General features: G+C 38.3%; 1 protein-coding gene across 8 annotated transcripts in view; it reads left to right on the top strand.

Moving 5' to 3' along the window:
• Nucleotides 1-15,537, top strand: part of LOC126998362 (protein quick-to-court-like) — a 103,776-nt gene extending 88,239 nt beyond the window's left edge. For 6 of the 8 annotated variants that reach the window (XM_050859890.1, XM_050859889.1, XM_050859887.1 and 3 more), the window contains 6 exons: nucleotides 155-324; nucleotides 677-993; nucleotides 1,491-1,668; nucleotides 4,053-4,145; nucleotides 6,824-7,012; nucleotides 13,566-15,537. In XM_050859890.1, the coding sequence (XP_050715847.1) occupies nucleotides 155-324; nucleotides 677-993; nucleotides 1,491-1,668; nucleotides 4,053-4,145; nucleotides 6,824-7,012; nucleotides 13,566-13,793 (1,175 nt within the window). In that variant the 3' untranslated portion in view covers nucleotides 13,794-15,537. The remainder of the gene's footprint in view (nucleotides 1-154; nucleotides 325-676; nucleotides 994-1,490; nucleotides 1,669-4,052; nucleotides 4,146-6,823; nucleotides 7,013-13,565) is intronic. The other 2 variants (XM_050859885.1, XM_050859888.1) reach the window with 2 other exon arrangements.
• Nucleotides 15,538-15,755: the final 218 nt, after the last annotated feature.

The raw sequence follows: 15,755 nt of genomic DNA, 5'->3' as shown, positions 1-15,755 counted from the left end.
TCTTCTGTACCATGTGGTTGTGAAATAACACTCATTAATTAAAACCCTATTAATTTCCTTTTCGGCCTTTGGAAATAGTTGATGTGAGAGGCGAAAGCGTCGAAGAATACCGACCTAATTTCACCTTTCTATCTTCCTCCTCCTCCTCCCTCAGGCGCTGCAGACCCCGCGGCACCCCAGCCCCCACCCTCGGCGTCCCCGGCAGGAGGTTCGGTGGCGGAGACGACTACCGACTCCGTTGACCTCACCCGCTCCTCACTGGCCGACTCGGGGCACTATGACGACCTGACCTCCCCCAGCCTCTCATCCAGGGTCAGTAATGAGGTCAGGACACACACACACAGAGAGAGAGAGAGAGAGAGAGAGAGAGAGAGAGAGAGAGAGAGAGAGACTTTTTTGTCTTAGGAAAAAGAAGACCTAATTTCTTTTTCGTGTTTCTTTATTTCATCGTCGCTCTCGAGTTTCCTGGTCTGTTGTCGAATTTAATTGTCTCTGGAAGGCCATTACTGTATGATAATGAGGAAGAGGAGGAGGAGGAGGTAGAGGAGGAGAAGGGAGAGGAGAAAAAGTAGGAATAAGATGAAGGAAAAGGGGTATCATTTTCCATTGGAAATGTGTGTGTGTGTGTGTGTGTGTGAGAGAGAGAGAGAGAGAGCAGGCATTTGTTTCTTTTCAGGATCCGTCCGAAGCCAACCGAGGTTCAGCTCGTGGGCTGCGGACGGAGGAAGAGTTGGTGGAGGCCGAGGCGGAGTGTGAGCGTGGCGAGGAGGAAGTGGCGGCGGAAGTCATGGCTAGAAGCAACAGCAGAGGAGTGGGAGAGGCCTTGGACCCGTGGGTGGCGGTGGAAGTGGCCGAGGAGCGCCTGCGGGAGGAGTACCTTCACCGGGAGGAGGTGCTGAAGAGGAACCACATGGAGGAGTACCACGAGCTGAAGGAGAAGCACAACGACAGGGTGGAGGTGCTGCTGTCCAAGCTGAGCGACGCCAACCTTAAGTGAGTGCCACTGAGTGGCTGTAGATCGTCAGGAATGTGACATGAATTCATGTTTGCAAAAATTAGTTGAACGCCTGCTAGTCCGAATTCTGGCTCAGACAGTCGACCCGCGGTTCACCCAGCTTTTAACCTCCCATCTGGCTGGCTGATAAATGAATGCCTGAGGATACACTGGTTGGTAACCTGGATTTCACACTTGCCCTGTGCCCTGGCACAGGTCCATGGTGGATGACCACGTACAACTTTAATGTATATACACTCCCAACTTTACCTATTACACCTACCGTAAGCAAGTGGTGCGATCACACAATCACTATGCTGCATAGTGTGTTCCTTACCCGTGCTTTGGTAACCCCTTTTCCTAGAATGAGTCTTTTACACTTAGTGAATATATAATCATGTTCCATTCCTCTTAATGTACAAAAGCCACCCAATCAGCAATCACACTTGAAAATTATCCTCACAGTTCTCATCACTGCCCTCATCCATGACCACAGGTACTTCGAGCTGCGGCCTCTGTACGACCAAAGCCAGGAGCGGGTGCGTGAGCTGGACCGTGATGTAATGAGGCTGAAGGAGGAGCTGGCCGAGGCTGATCTGCGGCACCAGAAGATGTACCTACAAATGTTTCTCAAGGGGCAGCAGGCAGCCAGGATACAAGCTGAGGATGACTTGGTAAGCTTGGGGGTAAAAGTGGAAAGAGGTGTAGGGAGGCGAGGGATGTATGAAAAATGAGGATGGGAGAAGTATTGTTCAAGTAACATGGGTTATAGTGGGAGGGTGGTGCACAAGGGAACATCTGTGAATAGGTGCAGGAGAGCAAGAGATGGAAGAGGTGCATGATAATCCGTATGGGGGAGAATAAATGTGGAAGGTGTGTTGAAAACATTAGGAAAGGAGAGGTAGAACAGTTTATTTTCTGTAAGTATAATCAGCATGGCATACTATTACTGATTTTTTCAATTTCACCACCATCAAGGCTGCTGATGCCCCACCCAAGACTGAGCACCATTCCTTCAAGGGCACCATAGCTATGTGTCTTCTTTTTGGGCTGAGCCTTTATGCAGCAACCTGGTTAGCACCCTAAGAAGTGACGCCCATGGCTGTGACTGCTGCACTACAGGAGAAAATACCAGTATCAAAGATGGAGTGAAACTGGCTGTTGAAACCCATGAATTAATATTACAAAGTGAACTTTGATGAGCATATGTTGAATTGAGATGACAGAAAACTTGGTTATGTTGTAAGCCTGACTAGACTTTTACAGAGGACTGCAAAGAAGTCTTCTTTGGATATTGAAATGATGACAAACTGTTAAGGAAGATAAAATCTGAAGTGCACTGTTTCAGATAATACATATTAAACTCATGAAGATATCGGTAGAAATGCCAATCACTGTGTTTCAAGACTTTATACTGTCTAATGGCTAAAGGTGTCCATCAGCTAAAGTGAAAATGACAAAATTCTGCAGTTGACGTACATGAAAAATGCTGCTATTTAAAAGAATAAGGACAAAGTTTTATATCCAAATACGTACTGTTTAGTATACCAAAGAGAGTACATGCTGACGTTCACATACATATTTTGTGGGCTGCCTATAATCTGAAAGAGATACAGCCTAGATGTTGAAAAAGAAATGCACAAAAAGAAAGTGGAATCCTTCTGGCTCGTGAAATAAAACAAATTGATGCAAAAGCTTGAAGAGATCACACTGAGGAAACACTGACAAGATTTGGACTTTACTTAAATCAAGCAAATTTCAACCATTTGGGTCTAGTATCCTCTTTGGACTACTTCAAGTAGCCTCCTGTGCTCTGAAAAGCCACTGTAACCCACCTGGTTGAGGTTAGTACTGGCCAGGCCAATGGCTCACTCACAGGAAGTTATATTCAGTGGTAGTATCAGCTGGCCAGTGCAATGAGTACCATGTTGATACATACTGAAATGTGCCCTGCTTTTACTTGTTGCAATATGCTATGCTGGCATAACTGGAGTATACTCAGTGAATGAAGCTGAAAGGTGCTGCAACTCTCCAGAAGAAGCTATCCCAAACAGTCCCCCATACATGCTTTCAATAATAATTTGCAAAAGCATTTCATCCTGATTTTAGTGGTCCTGTGCTAAGCTAGCCTAAGACTACCATATGCTCCAATTTTCCCAGACATTTATTTATTTGCCTAAAACTTGTCTTGAGGAAATTTTTTTGGAATAGGACCGAAGTATTTGGAATTTCAACTTTCATTATTTGTTGATGAAAATTACAAAACTACTACATCCACAAAACTACCCAGAAGAGGGTACACTGAACTTTGTGAGATTACTTCTGACAGCCAACCAAACTCTGGATTTGTCAGACTTGGCTAAGTGGATATATGGGGAGGATATCAGGATCTGTGTTTATATAATTAAACAAAGAGATTAAGGGAGGGCTGAGGGACCCTCCAATTACCCAGGTGTTGGAAGGGGGCTCTCAAGTAGCCAAGTCACCAGCCCCCAGTCTCTGGTCATACCCCTAAGAGAAGTATTTTTGATTGCAAGATATGGTAGCCCTATGCTAGCCACAGCAAAATATGGCTTGCTACCACCAAGATTAGCGTAGCCATAACAAATCTTCCAGAATTGAAGAAGGCTTTTATGATGTGAGCAAACCTTACTCTGCTAGAGCTTATAATATGAAGGATAGGGAAGAAACTTAGCCATGCTCCCCTACCTAAAAGAAATTAAATGATAGGAATCAATCAAGGAATCAAAGTAATTGACTGTATTGAGTGCAGCATTAATGAATCCATATTCTGCAGACAAACTTGCCAAAAATAATGTGCCAACTCTTGAAAGAAGCAACCTAATTTATAAAGCAGTTAGTCAATATTATTTAGTGACATGACTGTGTTGCATAGTTCATCAGTAACTCCTACCTGCAGAGCACATGATAGAATCACATTGCAGATTCTATGTATTTTTTCTTACTTAAAATCATTTTTCTACTTGATGAAGTGACTGCCATGATTATTGTTTTCAACCATTTTTGCCCCTCTCCTGAACAACACTTTCCTTGCCAGGATGGGGAGGAGGGGCTGCCATCTTCCAGTGGGCCAATGATGGAGCTGATGAGACAGCTGACTCGCACCGAGGAGGAACTCGAGAAAGTCAAGGTGAGTGCTGAGTCACCAGTCACCCTGTGTACTATGCAAACAGTTCTATCCTTGAGGAAACCAGTACAGTGTAGCAGCCTGAACTCTTCATTGCCTCAATTTGTAAAGTAGTGCTGTGTTATCTGTGGTCAGCAATTGTATGTTTGGTTGTTTTTTTCTGTGATTAATGTACCAAGATGTTATTTGTGATGGATGGTGTTCATGATTCAAATAGGATTGCAAAGCTGTAGGGCATTTCAACATTCATCAAAACCAGAGTTTGATAATTGCTGTTCATTTGAATCCTAAATGAATATACCACCATTAGGCAGTAATAGGAGGGATAAAAAGTTCTAATAACAATATCCTGTGTGTGCATGGTTTGTATTTTAACATATAACTTTCTTTAGTAGTCGAATCAGTTGACTTTTTTTGTATTCACTTAGTATCTGCATTTGATGAGTTGATTTTGTATCGTTAAGTATCTTCCTTAACCACTCCTCTGTGGCCTCAAGGCAGTGAATTTAGTCAGGGAAGGAAGGGTGGGTTGGCATCAAATTTGATAAATACCATTCTCTCTCTTCAAAGTCCCTGCAGAATCCGGTTTTGACAATTTTAGTTTATTATTATTATCATTATTATTATTATTATTATTATTATTATTATTATTATTATTATTATTATTATTATTATTATTTTTATTACTATTATTATCATCTTTATTTGCTCAGATGTTAGGGTTGTTATTTTTATTCACTTCTCACTTCATTCACATCCTTTTGCTATTTTTTTTTTTTTTTTTTTTTTTTTTTACAAGTTGATCTTCAGTCTGCTTTCCTTTATACTTTAATTATGATACATTTCCTCCCTGCTTTTATTAATTTAGAAGCTACATAATTTTTGATGTGAGATTCAACATAGCTGAAATTTGTGGTTTTGCTCTTTTTTTGTGATACATGAAAAAAATCAGTCATCCTCATAATCCCCCAGCCAACATGTACCTCTCCCTCTTCTGTCTTTGCATTATACAAGACCAGTATGTCACTGCTTCAATATAAACTTGTAGTCCCAACAATACACTATACATATTCATTTCATTGTGAGATGTTTTCTAAATTGTACAGTTCCACATCCACAGTGAAACCCTGGAAAACTAAACTGTATATGCTTCACTGCTTATTGTTGGATAACACTATGTCAGGGCTAAAAAAAAGCTAAATGCTAACATGTGGTTGGGATATATGTAGCTATACATAGTACATTTATTTCCTGTGTGGATATTTAGTCATGAAGACTTATATTTTATCATGAAAGAATGTTTCAGTATTGCTTGGTTTGTTTTACTCATGGAAAAGTGATTGAAGAAACAGTATTTGTTATATCAGGATTTGCAGTAGCTTACAAACTTCTTTTGTTCTAAATGCAAAGATTAGGTTTGATTTGTAAAATTGACACTTTAAAAGTATACATGTACCAACTTTTTTTTTATTTCATCAACAAAAACTTGCTTTTAGTACCTGTTGCAAACATCCATCATTCTTTTTTGTGAAAATGCATTTCCTTTTTTCATCTGTGATTGAGAAAGATGAAATAATTTTCACATTATATTGTTTGTCACTCATAAATTCAGCCCAAACTTGATTGATTCGCTCTGAAATTGAAAATTTCACGGTGTTGTGTATTGGTTAGTATTGTTTACATCCGTGAGAAAAGAAAATTGTTATCAACATGTGATTAGTTATTATACTTATTTTTTCAAAAATTTCAGTTCAGTTCCACTTCATCAAAGGCTTCCAAAAAATATCTGCCATTCATAATTGTAGGAGTCCGTTTCTGTGTATGTGTGGAGAAGACTTCATTCCTTTTTTTTATCGTTTTCAATTATCAAATTTTCCTAATAGAGCCATGTAGAGTTAATAATAAAAATAAAAATTAATCTATTTATGATAAATCAGCAACACCCCCTTAGGATGAAGTCACTGAAATTTTTCTATAATAGTGCACAGTGTGGCAGTAACTGTTACAGTATACTCACACATTGCCTCTTCCATGGCATGGAGTAGTAGAATGGTCCACTTGGTATTTTAATCTGGAACTTTACTTATCGATTACAATTTGTTAGTCATCTAGTCACTGTAATCTGTTCTCCTCAATGCTCTTTGTCGCACTCTTACACACCTCTGTTAGACACACTGTTCTTCCTTTCCTCTGCTCTCTTTCTAGCTGTTGAGAAATTGGAATCCATGGAAATTTTATACTGGTAAACATTTATTTATTTTACTCATCCAAAATTATTGAAAACTTGCCATTATAGAATATATATTTATCATTTTTTAGCTCATATTTATTTCCATCTAAACATAAAAAAAAACATTAAGCATTGCACATTCAATACATATATGTTTTATTCAGGCTCAATATAGTGCAGATATGATATTCATGAAAATACAAACAAAGCCAAATCAAAAGTATAAATCATCTCTACATTGAAGATCATTTTATGTAACAATCCTGGCAACAATATTTCTGTGTTACATACTGAGACATGCTTACATTGCTTTATACAAAGAGGAAGTTAAGAAAATGTTTAATATTCCTCAACACATATATATAGAGGCCAGTAATGAGTCAATGAGCTGGTTGTGAGTGACGCGCATGACAGAATCCAAAAAACCCAGCGTGGTCGACATTCGTTTCAGGGCATTGCACCCCCTACAACTCCCTCCTCCCTGCCCTTCCACACTTCCCCTTCCTCACCCCCACCCCCTCTCCTCTCCTCCCCTGGGGTGTGGGTCCTGAGGGCAGTGTCGTCCTCCCTTGGTGGTTCGGGTGCAGCTCTTGTTGGCGGCACGAAGGCCATCGCTTTGTACCTGCAGGGCCGGACGCAGGTTGGTAATGCGGCCTACCTCAGCACTTCAGCTCTCTCTCTCTCTCTCTCTCTCTCTCTCTCTCTCTCTCTCTCTCTCTCTCTCTCTCTCTCTCTCTCTCATACACACACATACATACACACACACATGTTAAAGAGCAGATACATATGCTTGCTTTGGCAGACAGCTTTTATTTTTCTTCCGTGCTCACTTTGGTTTTTGGGACAACGTTTTTTGTAATAGTTACATGCATAGGTATATACTACTTGAGGCTGAAAGAAAGTATACACTATCTTTGGCACTGGCGCAGTAAATGGGTACAGAAGAATGAGGTGAAATTATTGTCCTCATCAAGTTCGTTTGCAGGGGGCTATCTAGGTTTTCTCTTATGAACCATTCTTCTCATTTTTTTTCTGTTTATTTTCTTCCTTAGTTTTCCCATTTGTTTGATATTATACATGTTTATTTTATACTCCAAGGATTTAGAGAAGTATCTTCCTGTAAAGATACTGTTACCTCATCCTTTTGAAATGAATGCCAAACAGTACTTATTAACCAAAAAAAGTCATGAATGGTCAACTTTTTACTTCTCTTCTTTTGATGTAGCTTCATTGTTTTGCATTCATTGGAAAGCTTTTCTCTTGTCTCTTAAGGCCGTTATTTTTATATATTAAGTAGCTTGAGCTTTTGTGCTGTTGTGGTGTGCTTTCAACAAGTTTGCTTTCTGGCCTGCTGCTCCCAAGTGTACGTCATGTTCAGCATCCTGACTTCTAGTGTGGAATGTGTAGATAGCAGATACTCCTCTGTTGAATCAGTATTTGTATTTTTTAGGTGTTTGTTTATGTACATGTTTAGGTAGTATGTTTTTTAGTTTAGATAGTATGCATCTTTTTTTTACTTGTTTATTTATGTACTGGTTACCTCCTCTATTGTGTTGTGGTCAACACACTTACTTACAGATCTGCAGGCCTGTGTTCATTCCTGTTGGTCAGGGTAGTCATTGCACCTCCCTGCCAGGTTGGTCAATAAGTATATATATGGGGAAACCTGGGAAGGGTATAGTAAGCCAGAGTCGCACCTGCCCTATTTCCCAGGGTAATTGGTTATTATCCACCACATTGGCTCAAGGGCCAAAGAGACTGAGATGGGTGCTGATACGTGCAGATAAATGTAGAATATGCTGTCTTTACCTTTATCTTTTGTTTTATCACCCATATTCTAGGCTTCTTATAAAGGCCTGTTATTGGTTGAGAATTTTGAGGATCAGATTGGTATGAATACTAGTTCCCCAAAAGGTCACAATCCATCATCATTTTCATTAGTTATGCCATTCTTTTATGGGAATGAAGGACTTTCTCAAGGTAATTAAGGCAGTTTTGGCAAGTAGGCATGCAGACCTTCCAACTGATTAGGCATGCAGACATACCAGTGGATAAATGCAAATGTAAAAAAGTGGAAGGAAGTTAAAAACCTTTTAATGTTGGCAGTTATGAAATTGTTTTATAGATATTACTGCTGTGTGTGTGTGTGTGTGTGTGTATATATATATATATATATATATATATATATATATATATATATATATATATATATATATATATATATATATATACAGTACCCTCTCGAGTTTTGCGCTATCCGAGTTTCGCGATCCTCGAGTTTAGCGCTTAGAGAAAGCAACAGGTGTTGAGAGTGTGTGGTAAGGTGCGGAGCTAGGCTAACCCCGCAGCCGCCACGAGGTGCCATTGTAAAGGCAATACCTCCGACACCATCACATCACTACCCATCGGCCAGTTTCACATGGAAACACTAGAGCAGCGATCGCCGCCATTGGCAACGATCAATACAAACAAAATGACTGTGAAAGCGGCCCTAAGTGCATGTTGTGAAGTATAAAAGTATGGAGAAGTAGGACCTAAGAATTGATACAAAGCATTACAGGTCAAAAGAAGAAGAAGAAGGAGGTCCACTATACACTGCCGTTGCAAAGGCAATAGCTCCACATCTACATCTACACTGGCCGGTGTTGCGAGAAATATCTCCCTGCTGAAATTAGTCATTCTGCTGTCCACCACGCATGCGCGCTGTGGGAATACACAGCATTAAAAGTGTTAATTTGCCTGGATTTGTTCTATTTTGTCCGCTTGTGGTCTTTGTGAGCGTTGAGGGAAATATGGAAGCAGTAAGCAAGTTGAACCTCTCTGCGAGCTATTTTTCGATTGCGGCAGCAGTTTACGTTCGATAGGCATTGAAAAGTCAATCATGATGTTAGTGATTTGATGATATATAACAGAAAGAGTTAGCAGATTATACCATCACACAGAAAACTACCAGAAGCTATAGGTTTGTCAAACTGTACCACGGGTGACCACAAGCAACCACCCTTACATTAGCAGACGACACCACGTGGATCACAAGCGTGTATTCAGAACTGCCAGCCAATTGTAAGGCAGCCGCCTTCAGCTGCGGCTTCAGAACGACCTGTTCTCACTTCCCATTTTCTGCCTATTACCAAGGTACGTATTTTGAGATAACAAGAGGGTAAAGTCGGAAAAAACTGTGATAACAAGGGAGTCGTCAAAAAAAAAAAAATAAAGTAATTTTTTTCCACGGGCCGGAACCAATAAGCGCTTTTTCATGTATTTCCATACCTAGAGTTTCCATACCTAGAGTTTCGCGATCCTCGAGTTTAGCGCTATACCTTCGGAATGAAGCAAACACGAAACTCGAGAGGGTACTGTATATTTATATTTTTTTTACAGCAGAGGAAACAGCTCAAGGGCAAAAAAAAGAAACAATGTAAAAAAAAAGCCCGCTACTCGCTGCTCCTAAAAAGTGTTCAGAGGAGTGCCCGAAAGATAGGTCAATTTCGTGAGAGGTGTCCTGATACCCTCCTCTTGAAAGAGTTCAAGTCGTAGGCAGGAGGAAATACAGATGAAGGAAGATTGTTCCAGAGTTTACCTGCGTGAGGAATGAAAAAATGAAGATGCTGGTTAACTCCCCCACAGTAGGGGGGAAGGAATGCAGTTAGCAAGTTCAGAAGAGCAACAGTATTATTTGATTTGTTACCTCAAATTTCCTAAATGCCTATTTAAGCAGTCTCTAGTCTTTGGCATCAGGAATTGTGTTAGGTTCCACTAAGTTAAATTTGTGTTTTGAATTGTTACCAGAATATCATTTTTATCAACATTTTGGCGCACCATAAGATTCAATTTATTTTCCGTGGATATTAGTACCTCCCTCTGACCACCCCAAGGTGTTTTTTCCATGTACTGAAATATTTTGATTCTCAACCAGTTTTAACTCCGTCAAATACATTTATCCTTATAAATAATATATATACCAGTGGCTTCATTATTGGTTGTAGTTTGACATGAGATAATAAAAAAAATTAAAAAATATTTTATAGACATTTATGTAGATAGTATAGAGTACATATGAACAACGTTTTAACTTCTGTTCCATCTCCTTAGCTAAAGATTTTCAGGGCCAACTTATGATTGCCGATGCACGTAATATGGCAGAATTTTATGGGGATTTCTATGGATTGATAGAAGTTCAATACGATCATTAGTTCCTGAGATAATGGGAAAATATAGGTGTCTCATAAAACAGGAAAAGAGAAGTGCACTTTATATATATATATATATATATATATATATATATATATATATATATATATATATATATATATATATATATATATATATATATATATATATATATTTTATTTATTTATATTTTTTTTTTTTTGCCTTATTTCTAAAAGACGAATGATAGGTCAACTTTTTTTTGGCACATATTGTAAAACACAAATCAAAGGAAAGGCAACAAAAGCTCACCATTAAATTCTTTGAGTGTCATCTTTATTGAATAAGAGGTTGGGAGTTGGGAGTGCGTCAGCTATCTGAGAGCCTACACCATCCCCACCACCATCGCCACTCACCTCCACAGCCAGTCAGATGTGTGGCAGCCTCCCTCAGCAATTCATTGCTCTCATATTGCAGCAGTTCATGATCATTAAATCTAGTAAAGTCCTCAGGGTTAACAGGGCTGAGTGGGGCAACAGGGTCAGTGTCGCACAACTGCATTCACTTGACCCATTAGGCAAAGAACTTCCCGCAGGTTGGGAGTTGAAAGGGTTGAGGCGGTGGCTGAATGGTTAGCGTGTGGGCATTATGAGCCCAAGGACCTAACATGGACTGGGTTAGAGTTCCCACCAAAACACGTTGATTTTTTAAGTCATCGCTGTCCAGATCTTCAATCAACCTTAACTTCAGCAACTTCAGTCAAGAGGAGCACTGGGGCGCAGTATGGGCCAGGCAAGAGTCATACATCATGGCAACCACTATAAATAATATTACCCTGCACCGCTAACGGGCTGGGGCCATCCATAAGGCATCTCACCTCAAGAAAGCCTACTGGTGGTACAGGCAGCATAAAAATGATGTTCCACACAACATCTTCACACTATTAATACAAAAACTCTTCAAGGTGACCCGTTACTGAAAGCAAGTCATAGTGTCATGCCCCGGGAGTTTATTTTCTCTCTTTCTATTTTCCTACACGTCCTCTGCGTGTATCGAAACACAAGAGAAATTAATCAAGACAAGGTGAGGGTATTCTCCGGCTGCCTGGGATTGAACCCGCGACCAACGTGACAGGAGAGCCACTCCTTACCGAGTCGGCCAAAGAGGTACCCCACTGGCTAAGTGGGTTATGGGAGGCTCATTCATCAGCCATAGTCGCCGCACTACAATAGTTTCATGAAGCATTAGGACTGTCTTGACACAACTTGTACCCTCAGTCATCTCGGCAAGTGAGATTATTTTTCCTAGTTCCACAGCTCTGGTCATTAGTTATGAAACTCAAAATTTTCTATCCTATCACTAGACTTCAAAGCACTTGTAAGAAAAACACTAGTTGCAGGAGCCCACTGTACAGGAGATAGACTCCTCATTATAAAAACTAGCATCTCAAAGGTTGGTTGACATTGCAGCAGAAGCAAAAGCTGTTGCACATGACAGATGAAAATTTGATATAATATACTACATGTATGGATATACCCCATCCAAGCATTTACAGCAAAGTTTGCTCATAAAACACAAAATAATCACACCTCAATAAATTATATGTAGTTGCATGCAATGTAGTGATGTAGTGATATGATCCCTTTTGTTTCCCCCTATTTTCTGTATTGATAAAAAGTTGCACATTGCACTTGTGCTTTAAAATGCTTGTAAAAGTTGTGCTGTATTCAATTATGCAACTATGGAAAAAGTTGTCATCTGCAAGTACAACCAAAATATTTTGGCACAAATCCCCACCTTAGCTGACCCAACTATTTGCTAGTATTTAGTAGAAGTTTCTGCTGAGTGTTAAGGAAGACAGATGGATGCATGATTGAATGAGTGAAAACTGAAGGAGGAAAAGGAACCAGACTGCAGAAGACCTGAAGAAATGAACCATGTGTGGTTATCAGCTATAATGCACAGGTGTTATCTTCACTCCAATGAAAATTATAAATGGCTTGGGAAAGGGTTCCTACTCTCACACTTTGGGGCTTGATATTATCCATTATAACTTTTGGAATTATGGTCACCATCATGCTCTCCATACACTCTAAAGATAAGAAAATGTGGACATCTTGTCCCTAATGCCCTCACACAAGATACTCCTTTTGACAACTAGACGATAAGAGGCAAAGAATTACATCCTGTAATGCAAACTTCAATATATGAAAAAGTAAAGCAGACGAGTGGGCAAGATCCTGATGGAATAAGAAAGCCCTAGATACTTACTATTAACCAGCCAACATCAAAGCCACCACATGAACAGCATTTTGGTTCATCCATGTGAATGTAATTGGGTCATTCTATGGTGTCATATGAGAACTGGCCTTTTAGCCTGATCGATACAAACACACATATATTGCTGTAGATTTTAAAATTTCAACTTAACAGACACACACATGATTTATATAATTGAAGAAGCATTGGATGGAATGATGATTGCTTTGAATTGTATAGCTTGAGTATCTAGTGGAGTGTGTGGAGCAAAAGCATGCATGTAGGTTCCTGTTTTTACATTATTAGTCAGAATGCTGCATGCATGCATTACATAAATCTACTACTTAAAGATTGATTAAAAAAAGTTGCTTTTGAGCCTGGCTGAGCATTTGGACAGTGCCACACACCAGCACACTGACTTTGTGTTCTTTTTAACTGGAAGCATCAATTCAGCTTTGTCAGTCTGTAGGTGTGCCATTTATTTCTTGATCTTGTGAATGATGAAACATTCAGAAAACAAGAGAATATGTCTCAGGTGATAAGATTAAAAAATTGTTTGAAGAATCATCAGTACCAGTCATCATAGACTATTTTAGCAGCATGCAAGACTAAACATTAATTCATTGCTGACCAAAATATAATGCTGGTGATTAAACAAAAACTTGCAGACAAAATACAGGAACAGTGTTTATAATGAGTAAAATGATTTAACTCAAAATTGACACTGTGACATCCTCATTCTCACAACCAGTCAAACTAACCATCCCTGTCCATCCATCTGTCAGGCTCTCTACCACCGTGAAGTCAACTGCCGGAATAACAATAACAACAATAGCACCAATAACCGCCGCAATGGAGAGCTGGACCCTGAAGTGACCCTACAGTTCCTCAAGTCTGCCATCTATTACTTCTTCACCGACCGAGACAATGCAAAGGGACACCTGCGCGCCATTGAAAGTATCTTGGGTTACAGTGACAGCGAACGCTACAATATTGGGAAAGTCATAAAGTAGATGTTTGAAAAGTTACAAAGTAGTTGACTGTACTTAATTACTGCAAAGGCAGGAAACTTTTGAATGACTTCCTTTGCACCAGTGTGTTGACAAATAGGTGGCCCATAAAAAACATTACTTCTGAAAGGTCTGTTCTTAAGAGTGTTTGGCAACAAAGTACTGGAACTGACATTTATTGACAATTTTAATTTCATAAAGTGGGTGGATGTTATTTTTTTGTCATTTCCATAGCTATTTATTTTTATGATGAGTTACATATACTTAAAGTTTTGTTGTATATTATTTATTAAATATTTTTAGGGCAGGGAGTATTGTTTTGTGAGTTGTATTTTGTATTTCATTATTATTAGTTTTATCAAATATTAATATAGCATTCTATTTTGGGAGTCATTGAATTTGCTTACTTAATGGTTATTTAATGTATGAAAGGAGGTATGTAGTATAGTGGCACACAAAGTTTTAAGTCAGATTTTTATCTACTGTACAGAGGTGGTTCCTAATTGAGTGTCCCTGCAAAATGACCAACATTGGTATGTTGGTGTTAAAGGATACACAAATTGATTGAGAGGGATGCTTTAAAACTTCTTGAATGCAAGTAATGCCAAATTTCTTGCTTGCTACCAAGTCCCAGTGGGAGAAATATGATTGAGGGGAAGCTTTGTTCTAGGTAGAGTTGTTTATGATTTAATACCCTCGGTATGTTATTCTTTGCTACCTGCATCTAGGGTGCCACTAATTCAACTTCATTCAGTTATATTTTTTTACAGAATGGAGTTATGTAAGGATTCAAGAGGTGTGCTGTGATTCACTTATATTAGCCTCACTCTAACTTAAGTGTGTGTATTCATTTGATATAACAATAGTGCTTGATCTCTGTTGTATATATATATTTATACATGTATAAAAAATGTTAACCAGTGTTTGAGTATAATATATATATATATATATATATATATATATATATATATATATATATATATATATATATATATATATATATATATATATATATATATATATATATATATATATATTATATAAATAAATGCGCGCACACACACACACACACACACACACACACATGCACACTACAGGTATACTATAAATTCAATGATGAGTTGATACAATGTAAGGAGTTAATATTGTTACCTATAGTCTGTGATACATATAAAAGATTGTGTGTGCTCTGTTTAGGTATCAATTCCAAGGCTGGTAGGGAACACATCTTGTGCTGCGACTATTTAGGGCACAAACTTGATAATGGCTGTTCTGATGCCATGAGATTGACTTATTAAATTAAAGAAAAAAAGTAGGCAGTTTAGTGCATAGTCACTCATAGGCATCTGTCCAGGAAAAGCTTGAACACTATAAAATATTTTTGTAGACTGTTGAGGAGAGAGCTGCAGTAATGTTATTGCATACTACACATGAATTTAAAGCATGCCTTGTGTATCCTTCACCTTTTTCAAAAACTTCTCTCTCCTTGTCTTCACTCTCAGTGCTGTTGTTACTTGACTAGTTAAACATTTTTTTCCTTTTAGGTAAGTTTTTATAAACATGAAGGGTAGTGTTTGTTGTTGAATTTGGAGTGCACGATGCCTTTCAATATCTTTACTTTGTTTGTTACATGTCATGTCATCTGTCCTGTTACTTAGATGCATTTTGTACATAATGTATGTACCAATACTATTGTTTGTTGATGTTTTATGAAATGTATAAATAAATATATATTGTGCATACCTACTACTGCTATTATTATTATTGTTATTATTATTTTTATTATTATTATTATTATCATTATCATTATTATTATTATTGTTATTATTATTATTATTATTGTTATTATTATTATTACCATCATAATTTTTATCATTACTATTATTATTATTATTATTTATTATTATTATTATTATTATTACCATCATATTTTTTTCTCATTACTCTTATTATTTATTTGTTATT

The sequence above is a fragment of the Eriocheir sinensis genome, chromosome 14, assembly GCF_024679095.1.
Source record: "Eriocheir sinensis breed Jianghai 21 chromosome 14, ASM2467909v1, whole genome shotgun sequence".
Taxonomy (NCBI): Eukaryota; Metazoa; Arthropoda; class Malacostraca; order Decapoda; family Varunidae; genus Eriocheir; species Eriocheir sinensis.
This window is presented reverse-complemented; position numbering and strand designations above follow the sequence as displayed.